The 20591-nt window shown below is 46.1% G+C and overlaps 1 protein-coding gene across 4 annotated transcripts in view; it reads left to right on the forward strand.

Annotated features, from left to right (window-relative positions):
* The first annotated feature begins 1919 nt into the window (after nucleotides 1–1919).
* Nucleotides 1920–20591, forward strand: part of LOC138648006 (carboxyl-terminal PDZ ligand of neuronal nitric oxide synthase protein-like) — a 106147-nt gene continuing 87475 nt past the window's right edge. For all 4 annotated transcript variants that reach the window (XM_069737453.1, XM_069737454.1, XM_069737455.1 and 1 more), the window contains exons 1-2: nucleotides 1920–2148; nucleotides 19283–19354. In XM_069737453.1, coding sequence (XP_069593554.1) covers nucleotides 2044–2148; nucleotides 19283–19354 — 177 coding nt within the window. In that variant the 5' untranslated portion in view covers nucleotides 1920–2043. The remainder of the gene's footprint in view (nucleotides 2149–19282; nucleotides 19355–20591) is intronic.

Genomic DNA, 20591 nt, shown 5'->3' on the forward strand with positions numbered 1-20591 from the left:
GGTGGACATGGGGGCAGAATGGTGGACAAGGGGGCAGAGTAGTGGACATGGGGGCACGAGCTCTGGCTGGAAGAAGTGATGGCGGTCTGTGCTGGATGAAAGATGAAAAACAAAGATGTAGGACTTCACGTAGAGACTTCACTGGTGAGTCAGCGTGTTACCTGTACACTGACACTATACGCTGTATACTATATACAGAGCTCCTGTGTATAATGTCACCAGTGATCACTGTATTACATGTACACAGACACTGCATACTAAGTACAGATCTTCTGTGTATAATGGCACTTATGGTGATAGTATTGTATTTTTTTTTTTATTACTGATCAGTACTGTAGTATTCAGTCAATATGTGGTGGTAATATGTGGTCTGGACATGGTGTAGCGGTATTTGTTCGTTGTATGTGATATTATTGATCATTTTAAAAATTGGAAAATAAAAATATACCTAAATTGTATTGCATATTTTAACAAATATTTAGTAGGTTACAGTAGAGTAGGGCCCGGCCAAAAGTGTCTACCGTGCTATGGTGGCGGCCTAAAAAATCTTTTGGCCAAAACAAAAGCTGCCGGCTATATGTGTGATCTGGTGATGGGAACTGTTAGGGCTTGTTTTCACTTGCGAGGAACACGTCCATGTCTCACATGTGGAAACGAAGTTCTGGCGCCGGCACTCCGGAGCAGAGCGTGCGGCCGCATAGCAACACATGCAGCCGCACGCTCCACTCCGGAGTGCCGGCACCAGAACTTCGTTTCCACATGCGAGACACAGACGTGTTCCTCACATGTGGAAACAAGCCCTAAATGTGTTAATGTGTGATAGGTGAGGAGATTTTCCAAGAGAGAGCGGTGGGGCTGTGGACAGTTCGAGGAGTGGAGCATGGAGGCGGGGCTGGGGTGGAGCCTGGGTGGAGTCTCAAGGGGGCCCCGGAAATTTTGCCAGTATGGGGCCCCGAAATTTCTAGTGGCAGCCCTGGCTACCATGAGTGTGAAAGCACAACCAACATTCAAAAGTGACCAAAACATCAACCAGAAAGCATTGGTACTGAGATGTGGTCTGTGGTCCCCACCTGCAGAACCACTCCTTTATTGAGGGTGTCTTGATAATTGCCAATAATTTCCATCTGTTGTCTATTCCATTTGACAACCGCATGTGAAATTGATTGTCAGTGTTGCTTCCTAAGTCTACTTTCACACTAGCGTCATACGACGCACGTCGCAATGCATCGTTTTGGTGAAAAAACGCATCCTGCAAAGTTGGCTGCAGGATGCGTTTTTTCCCCATAGACTAACATTTGCGACGCATTGCCACATGTCGCAACCGTTGTGCAACGGTTGCGTCGTGTTGTGTCGGACCGTCGGAACAAAAAAAGTTACATGTAACGTTTTTTTGTCTGTCGTGTCCGCCATTTCCGACTCCTCTCCGCAACTCACAATGGGGCAGCGGATGCGTTGTAATAATGCATCCGCTGCCCCCGTTGTGCTGCGTTGTCACAGGATGCGTCGGTATGTCGGGCCGACGTACTGCGACGGGCCAACGCTAGTGTGAACGTAGCCTTAGTGGACAGTTTGATTTCACAGAAGTTTGATTTGCTTGGAGTTATATTCCGTTGTTTAAGTGTTTCCTTTATTTTTTGAGTGTATATATGTCTGCATGGAAAGTTCGCACCCAGGTAATGCGGTCGGCTCCAGCAATCATTAACCATTTGCACGCCGCTGGTCACTGCTCGTTCAGTGTGAGGTTGGGCACGGCTCGGCGCCCCCTCTAGTGGGGAGTGTTAGGAGATAACAGGCTCAGCGCGCCCCCTACTGGTAGAGTGAGGGCGTGGAGTAGGCAGCGTTTCCATGAAATCTCCTCACTCCCAGCCCACAGTGGGACGTGCCTGCACAGCCGTCCACCCAGCACCGGTGGGAGAGCGTCCTCCCAGCAATAGGATCGCGCTTCCTCTTCCCCGGGATCTTCCCCGTCTCCAGCCCCGGGATCGCTGGTACACTGCCTGTGCCCTGCATGGGATCCTGCCAGGAAATCTCGGGCTCCACAAAATGCCAACTAAAAGCAGGTACAATCTGGTGGATGACGGGCACGACCTGCGGATCCCGCTGCACAACGAGGAGGCATTCCAGCATGGCATCTGCTTCGAGGCCAAGGTGAGAGCTGCTACCGTTATATGTGTGCTGGGGGGCACCGATTCCCGGCTGGTGGGCAAAGCTACGTGTGTTGGGGGGCACCGATCCTCTGCTGGTGTAGATAGATGCTTGTGGGGGCTCAGCCCCCCTCCTCTGGTGGGCATAGCTGTGTGTTGGGGGCTATGCTCTCTGGCTGGTGGGCATAGCTGTGTGTTGGGGGCTATGCTCTCTGGCTGGTGGGCATAGCTGCGTGCTGGGGGCTATGCTCTCTGGCTGGTGGGCACAGCTGTGTGCTGGGGGCTATGCTCTCTGGCTGGTGGGCACAGCTGCGTGCTGGGGGCTATGCTCTCTGGCTGGTGGGCATAGCTGCGTGCTGGGGGCTATGCTCTCTGGCTGGTGGGCACAGCTGTGTGCTGGGGGCTATGCTCTCTGGCTGGTGGGCACAGCTGCGTGCTGGGGGCTATGCTCTCTGGCTGGTGGGCACAGCTGTGTGCTGGGGGCTATGCTCTCTGGCTGGTGGGCACAGCTGCGTGCTGGGGGCTATGCTCTCTGGCTGGTGGGCATAGCTGCGTGCTGGGGGCTATGCTCTCTGGCTGGTGGGCACAGCTGTGTGCTGGGGGCTATGCTCTCTGGCTGGTGGGCACAGCTGCGTGCTGGGGGCTATGCTCTCTGGCTGGTGGGCACAGCTGTGTGCTGGGGGCTATGCTCTCTGGCTGGTGGGCACAGCTGTGTGCTGGGGGCTATGCTCTCTGGCTGGTGGGCACAGCTGCGTGCTGGGGGCTATGCTCTCTGGCTGGTGGGCACAGCTGTGTGCTGGGGGCTATGCTCTCTGGCTGGTGGGCACAGCTGCGTGCTGGGGGCTATGCTCTCTGGCTGGTGGGCACCACTGTGTGTGGGGGACACCGCTCTGACAGGTGTTGGGCATGTGAGCGTTGTCTTCTTTCCTCCACACTGTGATGAATGGCGTCATGTTGTCACTATATTTAAAGTGCACTATGTGTGAGCACAGCATTGTAGTGATGGCGGTATTTTGGTTTGGATGATTTACCTAAGTGTGACGTCCCCAATCCCAGCAATCCACAGGTGGCATCATCAGACCCCCCCAAAAAAAACTATAGGGGGTCTCCGCCTGTAGTGAGAGGCTTTCACTCTACAGTGTGGAGACCCCCTATGTTATTCACACAAGTCTATGGAAATATGTCTGAAATATTAATGATCTCTACTCTATGTCCAGTGTCTACATCCTCATCACGTAATATGATATTACGGCTCAGGTGTATAATATATATATTATCTTCTGCCGTTCATTCTGATGACATTTCTGTATCCACTTCCCAAATAGAGGAAACCCGCTGGTGTGGACGACCCTGTAGTGTGATCGCCCTCCTTCAGGCCGGTTCCTCATAAACCGCACCAAGAATAATAAGCAGAACCACATTGCTCTGCACACTTTACACTTTACGTTGCGTCTTTTGTCACTTTTTTTAACCACTTCAGGCTGAGAACGCTGTGAAGCAGCTAAATGTGACCGGTCCAGTCTTTGGGTGCTTGGTGCTTTATCTTATATATGAAATTTTATTTAAAAAAAGTAAAAGGTAAATAGAGATGACAAAGAGCTCGTCCGGTCAAACTAAGTCGTCGCCTATCTATAAGATGGGTGATGATGACCTGTTGAGCGGTGGATGTCTGACCGCGGGGACCTGCGCCATCAGCAGATGGGGGAACTTCTATCCTTGTTACAAAATGCTAGTGACAGGTTGGATGGCTGACCGCTGCTACGTTCATTCTATATGGGGCTGCCAGAAAAAAAGCCAAGCGCTCGGCAGCCGTATAGAGAATGAGTGGAGCTGCGGTCACACATCCACTACTGACAAGATGAGAGAAGAATGAATGAAGAAAGTCCCAATGGTCAGACCCCCACCGATCAATCTGTTATCACTAGTGATGAGGGATCGTGCTCGGATAAGGTATTATCTGAGCATGCTCATGTCCTAACTGAGTGTCTTCAGTGCACTAGAAAAAATATGTTCGAGTCCCTGCGGCTGCCCGTCTCATGGCTGTTCTACAGTCGCCACGCATGCAGGGGATTGTCAGTTAGATAGGGAATTCCTGCATGTGTTGCAGCTGTTGAACAGCAAGAGACGTGCAGCCGCAGGGACTCGAACATAGTTTTCGAGCACGCTGAAGACACTCAGTACACGAGTATGGTTGGATATCGCCTTATCCCAGCACGTTCCCTCATCACTAGTTATTATCACCCATCCTGTGTAGAGGTGATGAGCTGTTTTCATTGGAATACCCCATTAAGGGCTCAAAAACACACACACACACACACACACACACACACACACACACACACACACACACACACACACACACACACACACACACACACACACACACACACACACACACACTACGCTAGCCATGTGCTGTCATTGAGTGACGGACTCTGAAACGCGGACTGCAGCGTTTCCAGGTCCATCACCGCTAGCGCACATGCGCGTGCTGCCATACCAGCACTTGCGTTAACAGCAGCCCGTTAAAGGGAACCTGTCACCCCCAAAATCGATGGTGAGGTAAGCCCACCGGCATCAGGGGCTTATCTACAGCACTCTGTAATGCTGTAGATAAGCCCCCGATGTATCCTGAAAGAGGAGAAAAAGAGGTTATATTATACTCACCCAGGGGCAGGTTGGGATTAGGGTTAGGTGTGTGTTGGGGTTAGTGTTGTAGTTAGAATTGAGGGGTTTCCACTGTTTAGGCACATCAGGGGGTCCCAAACGCGACATGGTGCCACCACTGATTCCAGCCAATCTTGCGTTCAAAAAGTCAAATGGTGCTCCCTCCCTTCCGAGCCCCGACGTGCGCCCAAACAGTGGTTTACCCCCACATATGGGGCATAAGCATACTTGGGGAAAAATTGCAGAAAAACGTTGGGGATCTAATTTCTCCTGTTACCCTTGGGAAAATAATAAATTGGGGGCTAATTATTAATTATTACTGTGAAGCACTTGGCAGTTCAAAGTGCTCACCACACATCTAGATAAGTTCCTTGGGGGGTCTATTTTCCAAAATGGGGTCACTTGTGGGGGGTTTCTACTGTTTAGGCACATCAAGGGCTCTGCAAACGCAACGTGACGCCCGCAGACCATTCCATCAAAGTCTGCATTTCAAAACATCACTACTTCCCTTCTGAGCTCTGCCATGTGCCCAAATAGTGGTTTACCCCCACATATGGGGTATCTGCGTACTCAGGACAATCTGGACAACAACTTTTTGGGTCCAATTTCTCCTATTACCCTTGTGAAAATAAACAATTGCGGACTAAAAAAATCAATTTTGAGGAAAAGAAAAAGATTTTTTATTTTCACGGCTCTGCGTTATAAACTTCGGTGAAGCACTTGAGGGTAAATAGTGCTCACCACAAATCTTGATTAGTTCCTTGGGAGGTCTAGTTTCCAAAATGGGGTCACTTGTGGGGGAGCTCCAATGTTTAGGCACACAGGGGCTCTCCAAACGCGACATGGTGTCCGCTAAAGATTGGAGCCAATTTTTCATTCAAAAAGTCAAATGGCGCTCCTTCCCTTCCGAGCCCTGTCGTGCGCCCAAACAGTGGTTTACCCCCACATATGGGGCTTCGGCGTACTCAGGACAAATTGGACAACAACTTTCGTGGTTCAGTTTCTCCTTTTACCATTGGGAAAATAAAAAAAATAGTTGCTAAAAGATCATTTTTTCACTAAAAAGTGAAATGTTCATTTTTTCCTTCCATGTTGCTTCCGCTGCTGTGAAGCACCTGAAGGGTTAATAAACTTCTTGAATGTGGTTTTGCGTACCTTGAGGGGTGCTGTTTTTAGAATGGTGTCACTTTTGGGCATTTTCAGCCATACAGACCCCTCAAACTGACTTCAAATGTGAGGTGGTCCCTAAAAAAAATGGTTTTGTAAAAATGAGAAATCGCTGGTCAAATTTTAACCCTTATAACCTCCTAGCAAAAAAAAAATTTGTTTCCAAAATTGTGTTGATGTAAAGTAGACATGTAGGAAATGTACCATAATTTATTAACTATATTGTGTCACATAACTCTCTGGTTTAACAGAGTAAAAGTTAAAAATTTGAAATTTTCAAAATTTTCGCAAAATTTCCGCTCCCCCCCCCCCCCCCACAAATAAACGCAAAAATTATCGACCTAAATTTACTACTAACATGAAGCCCAATATGTCACGAAAGAACAGAATCAGAATCGCTAGGATCAGAAGCGTTCCTGAGTTATTACCTCATAAAGGGACACTGGTCAGAATTGCAAAAAATGGCCCGGTCATAATAGGCTGGGTCATGAAGGGGTTAAATAGGAAAAACCTGCTGCAGATTTCCTTTAACATCAGCACACAAATTATGCCACCGCGGGGGGCTTCGTGTCCTGGGTTTCCATGGCTCAACAGCTGCATAGAAGTCTTATATCACCAAGCACAATGCCAAGTGTCAGATGGAGTGGTGTAAAGCACGCTGCCACTGGATTCTGGAGGAGTGGAAACACGTCCTGTGGAGTGACGGATCCTGCGCCTCTATTTGGCAGTCAGTGTTTGGTTATTGCCTGCATTGTGCCGGCTGTAGAGTTCAGGTTTAGTGGAGCAGGGGTTATCCTATGTGCTTGTCTTCATGGGTCGGGCTACTTACCGGTATGTTCGTTCCGGTGAAGGGAAATTGTAGGTGTATGTGCACACGTTCAGGAATTTTCACGCTATAAAACGCATACATTATGCATCCTATCATTTAGAATGCATTCCGCATTTTTTGTGCACATGATGCGTTTTTTTCCGAAAAAATAAAAGCGCATTCCGGAAAAAGAAGCATCATGTTCATTATTTTTGCGGATTTTTTTCGGATTTCCCATTATATTGGAGTGTCCGGAAAAAAACGCAAAAATCCGCAAAAAAACCCCGCACAAAATACGCGCAAAAAACGTGAAAAAAACGCAAGCAGAATTCCTGCGGAAAACCTCATATTTAATTCTGCATGCGTTCCTGACGTGTGCACATACCCTAGAGGACTTTTTTTTATATTGTCCTTTGTTAACAATCGGTAACAATTGAAATATACACTTTCTACACTCAGTTTACTGATTGTTAACAATAAAAAAAAAAACAACAAAAAACAAGACTTGCCCGAGTTCTCTTCTAATTCTTCCGCATACCAAGACATTTTTGGAAATTGCATCTTCCAATTTTGTAGGAACATTTTGGGGAAAACCTTTAGGCTATGTGCACACGTTGCGGATTAGGCTTAGGAATTTCTGGTGCGGATTTGTCGCGTTTTTTGTGCGTTTTTGCTGCGGTTTTCTTGCGGATTTGCTGCGCTTTTTACCCCTGCGGTTTTCTATAATGGAATGGGTACAAAAACGCTGCAGATTCACAAAAAAGTGACATGCTACTTCTTTTACACCGCAGCGTAAAAGCGCAGATTTTCCGCTAAGTGTGCACAACATTTTTTTTTTCTCATTGATTTACATTATACTGTAAATCAATTGCGGATCTGCAGCATTTCTGCACTGCAAAAAACGCTGCGGATCTGCAGAGAATCCGCAACATGTGCACATACCCTTAATTCTTTTCCAGCATGAAGTGCTATTTTGGCTAAATTCGCAAAATTCCTCCCCTGTTGTAGTTCACCTTCCCTGTAGAGTGCGACCAACCCCATGTTAATGTTTATGGGTGTAGGACGGGACATTATAAAAGCTCTTGTAGGTGTCCTAGTACTTTTGTTGGCATAGCACATGTCTGTATAAGAGGAGATACAGACAAGTGTACTCTTGGTCCAAGTGCGAATTGACAAAGCTTCGTTTTGCACTAGACCAATGTTAGTCTATGGGGCCTGATCACGTCTGATTTTTTTTTTTTATTTTTTTTTTTTTTATTTATTTTTTTGCTTGGACAGAATCCGTCCATTGCATGCCCGAGTTTGAGCTAATATTCAGATCGCACTTGACCATGCAAGTCAATTAATCCGTGTAAAACATTGGACTGCACTCAGATGACATCTGAGTGCAGTTCAATTTCCAGATGCTGACAGAATGGAGAAAATGGAAAAAAAAATTCCATCTTCTCATCCGATAATCTAATTGCTGTATGATCACAGTCTGATCACCCTCTGATTAGCATAATTCTGGCTGATTCTCTCGGATGAAAGAATCCTACATGCTTCTCCGCCTGCCCTAAAGGAAAGGGAGGATACTGGTTCTTCTCCCCTTTCAGCTTCTGTCCACAGTCACATTCTACCAATTATCTGGCAGGTCTCGGTATCGTGCAAGGTTTTCATATAAGCGCATATTTTGTTTCCAGACTATTTTTGAGCATAAATCTCATAAGAGAAAACCATCTTTCCCTTTATAATAGCAAAGGTGTTTGTGCTGTGTTGTTTTGTAGGGTTCAGGCCATGAGTCACTGGCATTGGCTGAGATCCTGCTAACGTGGGTCACTGTGCCGCCGCTTGCTTTTCTTCTATTCTCCGGGTTTTCGCCTTATAACTTGTACATAGTTCTTTACACATGAGCTTTTGAGGATCACAATGGCCTGTTACTCCAGCAGTGGTAATCAGCATTCCTTCTGGTGAGATAAAGAATGGGGATCCTTTGTGTCATACTTCATAGTATAAGTCCTATAACCAGTCTCGTATCTTCACGTCTTAGAACGGACCTTGATCCCACTGGAACGTGCAGAGTGGTTGCCGATGACAGTGAAAGAACTAGAACATTTTTTTCGCATACTTCTCCCTGTCTGGTGGAAATGCAGCGAGCTTTTATGTGTAGGGTAATATTCATTAATCTGGTAAATAACATCTATTATGCAGCGTCTCCTGGCATCTCTCTGAAGTAGGGTGACGTTTTTGGGTCTAAACACAGACGTAAAATGCCAGATCAGTGCCGAGTCCCCAGCACTGGGATTAATATTTTATATTTCCCAGCATTATGATTGATGGTAATAATGTGCAATGTTTCAGAACAGCCAGCTAGCTTGTCAGCACGTAGCTCCTCGGGGTGTCGGTGTGCTCGGGAGGACAAGCTCTGGGAATCGTCATTTCCAGGCTCTTGTCCTGAATGTTATTACCTGAAACATCCCAAGGTTAAAGGAGATTTCCAATAATAACTTCGAATTAAGGAATTGTTATTTATGCAGTTCCCAAAGTAATAGTGTTTCTTTAAAGTTGCACCAAGATGATTCTACTTTATTACATATATAATTGTATACAAGACAAAGAAGAGATCCCACAAAGTAAAATAAAAACAATGACCACTCACCTCTCCGCACGTTTCCCGCAGCCGCAGCACATTCCCGACAAAATCTTCGTCGCCGCCTGCTTTCTCAGTTGTAGCTAGAATGTATGGGCTCCTTCCAGGTCCTGACTACAGCCCATACATTCTAGCTGTCTCCCGGAAATGACATCATACCTGGAAGCGGCCCATACATTCTAGCTGTCTCCCGGAAATGACATCATACCTGGAAGCAGCCCATACATTCTAGCTGTCTCCCGGAAATGACATCATACCTGGAAGCAGCCCATACATTCTAGCTGTCTCCCGGAAATGACATCATACCTGGAAGCAGCGCATACATTCTAGCTGTCTCCTGGAAATGACATCATACCTGGAAGCGGCCCATACATTCTAGCTGTCTCCCGGAAATGACATCATATCTGGAAGCAGCCCATACATTCTAGCTGTCTCCCGGAAATGACATCATATCTGGAAGCGGCCCATACATTCTAGCTGTCTCCCGGAAATGACATCATACCTGGAAGCAGCCCATACATTCTAGCTGTCTCCCGGAAATGACATCATATCTGGAAGCGGCCCATACATTCTAGCTGTCTCCCGGAAATGACATCATACCTGGAAGCAGCCCATACATTCTAGCTGTCTCCCGGAAATGACATCATATCTGGAAGCAGCCCATACATTCTAGCTGTCTCCCGGAAATGACATCATACCTGGAAGCGGCCCATACATTCTAGCTGTCTCCTGGAAATGACATCATATCTGGAAGCAGCCCATACATTCTAGCTGTCTCCCGGAAATTACATCATATCTGGAAGCAGCCCATACATTCTAGCTGTCTCCCGGAAATGACATCATACCTGGAAGCAGCCCATACATTCTAGCTGTCTCCTGGAAATGACATCATATCTGGAAGCAGCCCATACATTCTAGCTGTCTCCTGGAAATGACATCATTCCTGGAAGCAGCCCATACATTCTAACTGTCTCCCGGAAATGACATCATTCCTGGAAGCAGCCCATACATTCTAGCTGTCTCCCGGAAATGACATCATACGTGGAAGCGGCCCATACATTCTAGCTGTCTCCCGGAAATGACATCATACCTGGAAGCAGCCCATACATTCTAACTGTCTCCTGGAAATGACATCATACCTGGAAGCAGCCCATACATTCTAACTGTCTCCTGGAAATGACATCATACCTGGAAGCAGCCCATACATTCTAACTGTCTCCTGGAAATGACATCATACCTGGAAGCGGCCCATACATTCTAACTGTCTCCCGGAAATGACATCATACCTGGAAGCGGCCCATTCATTCTAGCTGTCTCCCGGAAATGACATCATACGTGGAAGCGGCCCATACATTCTAGCTGTCTCCCGGAAATGACATCATACCTGGAAGCGGCCCATACATTCTAACTGTCTCCCGGAAATGACATCATATCTGGAAGCGGCCCATACATTCTAGCTTTCTCCCGGAAATGACATCATATCTGGAAGCAGCCCATACATTCTAGCTGTCTCCTGGAAATGACATCATATCTGGAAGCAGCCCATACATTCTAGCTGTCTCCTGGAAATGACATCATACCTGGAAGCAGCTCATACATTCTAGCTTTATCCCGGAAATTACATCATACCTGGAAGCAGCCCATACATTCTAGCTGTCTCCTGGAAATGACATCATATCTGGAAGCAGCCCATACATTCTGTCTCCTGGAAATGACATCATACCTGGAAGCAGCCCATACATTCTAGCTGTCTCCTGGAAATGACATCATATCTGGAAGCAGCCCATACATTCTGTCTCCTGGAAATGACATCATATCTGGAAGCAGCCCATACATTCTAGCTGTCTCCCGGAAATGACATCATATCTGGAAGCGGCCCATACATTCTAGCTTTCTCCCGGAAATGACATCATATCTGGAAGCGGCCCATACATTCTAGCTGTCTCCCGGAAATGACATCATATCTGGAAGCGGCCCATACATTCTAGCTTTCTCCCGGAAATGACATCATATCTGGAAGCGGCCCATACATTCTAGCTGTCTCCCGGAAATGACATCATACCTGTAAGCGGCCCATACATTCTAGCTGTCTCCTGGAAATGACATCATATCTGGAAGCAGCCCATACATTCTAGCTGTCTCCTGGAAATGACATCATACCTGGAAGCAGCTCATACATTCTAGCTTTATCCCGGAAATTACATCATACCTGGAAGCAGCCCATACATTCTAGCTGTCTCCTGGAAATGACATCATATCTGGAAGCAGCCCATACATTCTGTCTCCTGGAAATGACATCATACCTGGAAGCAGCCCATACATTCTAGCTGTCTCCCGGAAATGACATCATATCTGGAAGCAGCCCATACATTCTGTCTCCTGGAAATGACATCATACCTGGAAGCAGCCCATACATTCTAGCTGTCTCCCGGAAATGACATCATATCTGGAAGCAGCCCATACATTCTAGCTGTCTCCCGGAAATGACATCATATCTGGAAGCGGCCCATACATTCTAGCTTTCTCCCGGAAATGACATCATATCTGGAAGCGGCCCATACATTCTAGCTGTCTCCCGGAAATGACATCATATCTGGAAGCGGCCCATACATTCTAGCTGTCTCCCGGAAATGACATCATATCTGGAAGCGGCCCATACATTCTAGCTTTCTCCCGGAAATGACATCATATCTGGAAGCGGCCCATACATTCTAGCTGTCTCCCGGAAATGACATCATATCTGGAAGCGGCCCATACATTCTAGCTGTCTCCCGGAAATGACATCATATCTGGAAGCGGCCCATACATTCTAGCTGTCTCCCGGAAATGACATCATATCTGGAAGCGGCCCATACATTCTAGCTGTCTCCTGGAAATGACATCATATCTGGAAGCAGCCCATACATTCTAGCTGTCTCCCGGAAATGACATCATATCTGGAAGCAGCTCATACATTCTAGCTTTATCCCGGAAATTACATCATACCTGGAAGCAGCCCATACATTCTAGCTGTCTCCTGGAAATGACATCATATCTGGAAGCAGCCCATACATTCTAGCTGTCTTCTGGAAATGACATCATATCTGGAAGCAGCCCATACATTCTAGCTGTCTTCTGGAAATGACATCATACCTGGAAGCAGCCCATACATTCTAGCTGTCTCCTGGAAATGACATCATATCTGGAAGCAGCCCATACATTCTGTCTCCTGGAAATGACATCATACCTGGAAGCAGCCCATACATTCTAGCTGTCTTCTGGAAATGACATCATATCTGGAAGCAGCCCATACATTCTAGCTGTCTTCTGGAAATGACATCATACCTGGAAGCAGCCCATACATTCTAGCTGTCTCCTGGAAATGACATCATATCTGGAAGCAGCCCATACATTCTGTCTCCTGGAAATGACATCATACCTGGAAGCAGCGCATACATTCTAGCTGTCTTCTGGAAATGACATCATACCTGGAAGCAGCCCATACATTCTAGCTGTCTCCTGGAAATGACATCATATCTGGAAGCAGCCCATACATTCTGTCTCCTGGAAATGACATCATACCTGGAAGCAGCCCATACATTCTAGCTGTCTCCTGGAAATGACATAATACCTGGAAGCAGCCCATACATTCTAGCGTCTACCCTGCAGACAGTCTTGGCCTCAGCCTGCGGCTAGCACTGCCCACTATTAAAGTAAACTGAATATTACATAGTAACATACATAGTAACATAGTAACATAGTAACATAGTTTTATTAAGGCCGAAAAAAGACATTTGTCCATCCAGTTCAGCCTATATTCCATCATAATAAATCCCCAGATCTACGTCCTTCTACAGAACCTAATTGTATGATACAATATTGTTCTGCTCCAGGAAGACATCCAGGCCTCTCTTGAACCCCTCGACTGAGTTCGCCATCACCACCTCCTCAGGCAAGCAATTCCAGATTCTCACTGCCCTAACAGTAAAGAATCCTCTTCTATGTTGGTGGAAAAACCTTCTCTCCTCCAGACGCAAAGAATGCCCCCTTGTGCCCGTCACCTTCCTTGGTATAAACAGATCCTCAGCGAGATATTTGTATTGTCCCCTTATATACTTATACATGGTTATTAGATCGCCCCTCAGTCGTCTTTTTTCTAGACTAAATAATCCTAATTTCGCTAATCTATCTGGGTATTGTAGTTCTCCCATCCCCTTTATTAATTTTGTTGCCCTCCTTTGTACTCGCTCTAGTTCCATTATATCCTTATAATCCATTATATCCTTATATCTAGTTCCACTATATTCACTCCTCTGTCCACGCCTGTGGGGAAGCATGAATATTCATTTCTCTTCCGCAGCGGGGACAAGCTCCTGTCTCCAGCTGCTGGTCCGCAGGCATCGGGCGGGCCCCCCTGACTCAGGGGCCCTAGCAGCTGGGTGTGCCGTTATTAGCAACACACCACTGGCTGGGGGCCCCTGGAGCAACGGGGGCCCTAGGCAGCTGACGGCCCCTGTATGTCAGCAGGTGTAAAGGTACCGTTACACTAAACGACTTACCAACGATCACGACCAGCGACACTAAACGACTTACCAACGATCACGACCAGCGATACGACCTGGCCGTGATCGTTGGTAAGTCGTTGTGTGGTCGCTGGGGAGCTGTCACACAGACAGCTCTCTCCAGCGACCCACGATCAGGAGAACTGTCTTCAAAGATGCCGAAGTCCCCTGGTAACCAGGGTAAACATCGGGTTACTAAGTGCAGGGCCGCGCTTAGTAACCCGATATTTACCCTGGTTACCATTGTAAAAGTAAAAAAAAAAACAAAACACTACATACTCACATTCTGATGTCTGTCACGTCCCCCGCCATCAGCTTCCCGCACTGACTGCGTCAGCGCCGTCCGTAAAGCAGAGCACAGTGGTGACATCACCGCTGTGCTCTGCTTTACGGCCGGCGCTGACAGTTAGTGCGGGAAGCTGACGGCGGGGGACGTGACAGACATCGGAATGTGAGTATGTAGTGTTTTTTTTTTTTTTTTTTTTTTTTTTTACTCTTACAATGGTAAGCAGGGTAAATATAGGGTTACTAAGCGCGGCCCTGCACTTAGTAACCCGATATTTGCCCTGGTTACAAGTGAACACATCGCTGGATCCGCGTCACACACGCCGATCCAGCGATGACAGCAGGTGATCAGCGACCAAAAAAAGGTCCTGATTATTCCCCAGTGACCAACGATCTCCCAGCAGGGGCCTGATCGTTGGTCGCTGTCACACATAACGAGATCGTTAGCGGGATCATTGCTACGTCACAAAAAGCGTGAAATCGTTATGTGTGAAGGTACCTTTAGTGTGTAAGTGCCTGGGCCCACCTAAGAATACTTCGGTTCCCCGGTGGGCCAGTCCGACCCTGAATACGACCTCTTATTGGCAGGAGAACTTGGCAGCCGTTGCTCTCAGTCTCCCATGGTCATAATTAGACATTCCATTTCATGGATGGTCCTCATCCTCCACTGCAAGAGAAATCTTTAGAAGCTGCAATCCATGCTCAAACTCGGGCAATCCCTCTCTTATCTGAATAGATGGTTAAGTAGTGGCTGCCTAAACTTGATCAATTTAATGTAATTATTTGCGTGTTTTGGTGAGTTACGGGTAACTGAAATGGTTGAAGTTGTTTGTGACGCCTTCTCGAGCATTCTTCATTCTTTCAGGGAAGACTTTTTTGGTTGCAGTAATAATATTGGCTTCCCGATAGGCAATATCTGGTTTTGGCTAGTGCTGTCTGTATCCCTTGTTTAGCAAACAGCAGGGCCCGGGGCTGCGGTATTTTTTTATTAGGATGTTACTTGCTGTGAACGAGTCTTTCTCTCATCTTATAGTGGCAGCAGGAGACTTATTTCTAAATCCTTCATGGTCTGGTTCATAAATGAATGATGGGTTTCTTCATCTGGATAAAATATATTTAGAACAATTACGGAGCTTGTGATCAAGGTGGGGTTTTGGTGTTCACACACATGGCTTTATAACCTTCTCCTGTTTCGTGTGACCTCCATTTAATTGTTTGGCTTTTTTTTGTTATTTTTAACCTGATCTCTCAATCAGTCCATACATACTTTTGGACCCCTTCAAAGAGGACTATTTAAATTGACTTCCCCTAGCCAGCGTTTTTGGCCTCAAGTCAATCAGTGATGTAAGGACCATATAGGCATGTAACGAAAACGACAGTCTGTTTTGTATCCATACTCTGACAATGAATGTCGGATGTGTCTGTGACATATAATCTATATGTGTGTGGGGACATACAGTGGGGCAAAAAAGTATTTAGTCAGTCAGCAATAGTGCAAGTTCCACCACTTAAAAAGATGAGAGGCGTCTGTAATTTACATCATAGGTAGACCTCAACTATGGGAGACAAACTGAGAAAAACAAATCCAGAAAATCACATTGTCTGTTTTTTTATCATTTTTTTTGCATATTATGGTGGAAAATAAGTATTTGGTCAGAAACAAACAATCAAGATTTCTGGCTCTCACAGACCTGTAACTTCTTCTTTAAGAATCTCCTCTTTACTCCACTCATTACCTGTAGTAATGGCACCTGTTTAAACTTGTTATCAGTATAAAAAGACACCTGTGCACACCCTCAAACAGTCTGACTCCAAACTCCACTATGGTGAAGACCAAAGAGCTGTCAAAGGACACCAGAAACAAAATTGTAGCCCTGCACCAGGCTGGGAAGACTGAATCTGCAATAGCCAACCAGCTTGGAGTGAAGAAATCAACAGTGGGAGCAATAATTAGAAAATGGAAGACATACAAGACCACTGATAATCTCCCTCGATCTGGGGCTCCACGCAAAATCCCACCCCGTGGGGTCAGAATGATCACAAGAACGGTGAGCAAAAATCCCAGAACCACGCGGGGGGACCTAGTGAATGAACTGCAGAGAGCTGGGACCAATGTAACAAGGCCTACCATAAGTAACACACTACGCCACCATGGACTCAGATCCTGCAGTGCCAGACGTGTCCCACTGCTTAAGCCAGTACATGTCCGGGCCCGTCTGAAGTTTGCTAGAGAGCATTTGGATGATCCAGAGGAGTTTTGGGAGAATGTCCTATGGTCTGATGAAACCAAACTGGAACTGTTTGGTAGAAACACAACTTGTCGTGTTTGGAGGAAAAAGAATACTGAGTTGCATCCATCAAACACCATACCTACTGTAAAGCATGGTGGTGGAAACATCATGCTTTGGGGCTGTTTCTCTGCAAAGGGGCCAGGACGACTGATCCGGGTACATGAAAGAATGAATGGGGCCATGTATCGTGAGATTTTGAGTGCAAACCTCCTTCCATCAGCAAGGGCATTGAAGATGAAACGTGGCTGGGTCTTTCAACATGACAATGATCCAAAGCACACTGCCAGGGCAACGAAGGAGTGGCTTCGTATGAAGCATTTCAAGGTCCTGGAGTGGCCTAGCCAGTCTCCAGATCTCAACCCTATAGAAAACCTTTGGAGGGAGTTGAAAGTCCGTGTTGCCAAGCGAAAAGCCAAAAACATCACTGCTGTAGAGGAGATTTGCATGGAGGAATGGGCCAACATACCAACAACAGTGTGTGGCAACCTTGTGAAGACTTACAGAAAACGTTTGACCTCTGTCATTGCCAACAAAGGATATATTACAAAGTATTGAGATGAAATTTTGTTTCTGACCAAATACTTATTTTCCACCATAATATGCAAATAAAATGTTAAAAAAACAGACAATGTGATTTTCTGGATTTTTTTTTCTCAGTTTGTCTCCCATAGTTGAGGTCTACCTATGATGTAAATTACAGACGCCTCTCATCTTTTTAAGTGGTGGAACTTGCACTATTGCTGACTGACTAAATACTTTTTTGCCCCACTGTATGTCTAGGGTTATATATGTGACTAGTGATAATGTAACATCTGTCCTGAAGGCAAGTCGCACCTAGGTGTTAATAGGTACTTCCTTGGGACTAGTAGAAATTCAGTCTCCATATCCCACCAGGAGGTCTGGCTAAGGCCAAGAAGAAAGGAAGGCTTGACACCCCCTAGTGCTTGGAGGGGAGATGCTAATAGCGGCTTGAGGGTTAGCTATTCCTGGGAACCACCTCACAAGTGTCTCCAGAGGAAAATAATATATATTCATTAGTAGAGTGGCCGTGCGCAATCAAACAGACCGCAATTATGATATTAACCTGGGAGGCCGGTCTAGAAACCTGACCTCAGACCAAAGTTATAAATTTAGGCTGCAGACAGAGAATTGTGTTCACATGTGAGGGCAGCCTGAGAAGCTGGTGTGATCCAATCTACATTCTTCCTTCCCTCAGGGAGCAGAAAGCAACTACCAGTTAGGTAATTTCTGTAAGGTTTCTCCTGTTTATTTTGATACTGTTTTGCATAAGTTGTATGTCTTTTTATTATCATATTTTTATACCTTTTTCTTATTGTAAGCATTGAACTTTTTGTTATTAAAGTATAAAACTTTAGCAAGTTGAACCCTGAATGTTCTAAAAGAATCCATAGCCTAAAGGTGTGGGAGCCTTATGAGTGATAGACATATTTTTATTAGTATTATTATTAGTCTGGGACTCATCGCCCGTATATTCGATGAGTGGTGGCAGCGCGTATGAGTGGGTGTGTGGCCTGGGTCAGTGTGTGATTTATGCTCCCATTACAGCATAGGACAGAGGTTGAATGCTGGACTGAGAGTGGGGAGATAGATTAACCCTTGCAGGCACAACCCCAAGTCATGTGTGAGAGCAGGCACGTGACGAATAAGTGACGCCACGGAGAAGGGATCCGTGACAATATGTTTAAACTGCAATCTCAAAATTTGTAATATTGAGTAAAGAGAACCAGCAAACTTCACATCTAGGGCATCAAATGTGCATGTGGTCAACGCCAAGTGCATTCTTTCCACCATTAATGGGAACCTGTTTTAAAAACGTAATGTTCCCTCTGTAGCTGCATTTTGTCAGCCAGCTGGATGGGGTTTTAGCAGAAGATTACCCCATAGCATTTTTGATGATGTCAGATTTACGTTAAATTAAACCTGTCTCCTCGAGAAACGCTATTTATCTGCAGATATAGAAGTAATCTGCTCATAAATGGCGATTAAAAAAAAAAAAGCGCAAAAACACCATAAGAAAATACCAAAAACACTCCAGATTCGTCTTTTTGACGTGAATTTCAGTAAAAAAAATTCTGAACACATAGCCTTAAAACTCCAAAATAGGGGCACTAAAGCCATATCTGTGAATGCCCCCAAAGGCCTACTTTTTGCGTGGGGTTTTCACGTTGATGCCAACTCTCCTGGAACATCCTGGAGGTTCCCAGTGCTCATGTATCAAGCCCTGCCAGGACTACCTGACACAAGAAAGCAGCAATTCTAGGAGGCAGAATAGTGCCCCTGAAATATCAGTCTGAGGATAGGGCTAGCGGGCTATGATGGCTTGGCTGAGGACGATGGTGTGGTTACATGGGGCTGCAGGTTTGTGGTTGCACCTGGTCCTTGGCCTGTCGGCTGGCATTGGTATCGCTAATGTCACCACCTGCCTCGGCCGCCCCTGCACTGCCCATTGTATCGCACATTCTCGTCTGAAATAATGCAGGTTGGTGATGGCTTTTCATACTAATGTAGCCGTCTCCAGACACACAATGCTCTGCTATTGTTTGTCATTTCTCTTATTTTATGACCGTCTAATATTTCTGGTATTTCCACTGTTTGTGCCAAGTCCTCTGTACACATCACTGGTTACAGGAACGTGTGAGTGTCCATCAGTCCAACGTACACGTCTTCCCTCTCCATGTGCTATTCTTTATCCTGTAAATGGAGACTAAACTGAAGTCTTTATTTTCCAGTACATCGGGAGCTTGGATGTTCCACGTCCTAACAGCAGAGTGGAGATTGTGGCGGCCATGAGACGAATACGGGTATGTAGACGTTTGTTCAATGTATTAAGTACTGGTTGGGCTTCATAAAGCGGATGTCCACTACTAGGCCATACCTTTCTTTAACTAAACATTTGGCCATTATAGAATATAAAAGCCTATACTCGTCTCCTGTGCTGGCGCCGTTCCAGTGGTCTACCTCTTACATTAGAGCTTTCCACAATATGACTGCTGTAACTGTAAAAACCCCTTTCCTTTTTAGATGCCAGAATCCCCTTTTCTCCATACATATTGAATGTCTTGTCCATTGCGAGGTTTTGGGAAGGAATAAGTCATGTGCCCGTCCTTTGTATTGACCACACACGTATTTATACATGTAATTGAATTCGCCTCTAAGGCATCTATTTTTTTTTTTTCCTGAACTTTTCTAACCAACAATATCGGACAGTCATTCCATCCCGTGTTATAATCTACTTCGACTGTACATTTGCTTTATCATCTTTTGGTTGTGGTGTCAAAAACAGGACCCCATTCATAACCTGTCCGTGCCAGGGATTTCTAGAGGGGTAAAATGACATACATATTTTTTTACTTCTAAATCTTGTTTGCTTTTGCAGCTGCTGCTTGGCATTGAGTGCTGCAGCATCATTTGCTTGTAACCTGTCTAACAGGTTATTGTATGCAGTCTGTTTCGGTCAGGTTTCACCATTTACATACGTGTGCATGTATGAGTTTATTCTCCACTGAAACATGAATGGCGTCAGGCATTGCAACATACGACAAAACGGACAGGATCTCCTCAGAAAGAAGAAAATTGGAGTTATGAGTTGGCAAAAAAGATCTAAAGGCATGTCTGCTCTGGATTATCTCAACCTGTTAATCCAGAGCACGCATATGATCTCTGTGTGTCCCGCTGTGTCTCTGCTGTTTTCAGAGGGGAGAAGAGGTTGAGCAGCGGCCAGACAGCCCGGCTGGGGTTAATCTCCAGGGAGAACAAAGGGTTGGGCGTTTTAATTTAAACACAAGATGGTTGGACGGTCCGGACAAAATTGGTGAGTCCCGTCCACCTTTAACCCCTTCCCGACCTTTGACGCCACGTAGGCGTCATGAAAGTCGGTGCCAATCCGACCCATGACGCCTATGCGGCGTCATGGAAAGATCGCGTCCCTGCAGATCGGGTGAAAGGGTTAACTCCCATTTCACCCGATCTGCAGGGACAGGGGGAGTGGTAGTTTAGCCCAGGGGGGGTGGCTTCACCCCCTCGTGGCTACGATCGCTC

Source organism: Ranitomeya imitator, chromosome 8 (assembly GCF_032444005.1).
Source record: "Ranitomeya imitator isolate aRanImi1 chromosome 8, aRanImi1.pri, whole genome shotgun sequence".
In the NCBI taxonomy this organism is placed as follows: domain Eukaryota; kingdom Metazoa; phylum Chordata; class Amphibia; order Anura; family Dendrobatidae; genus Ranitomeya; species Ranitomeya imitator.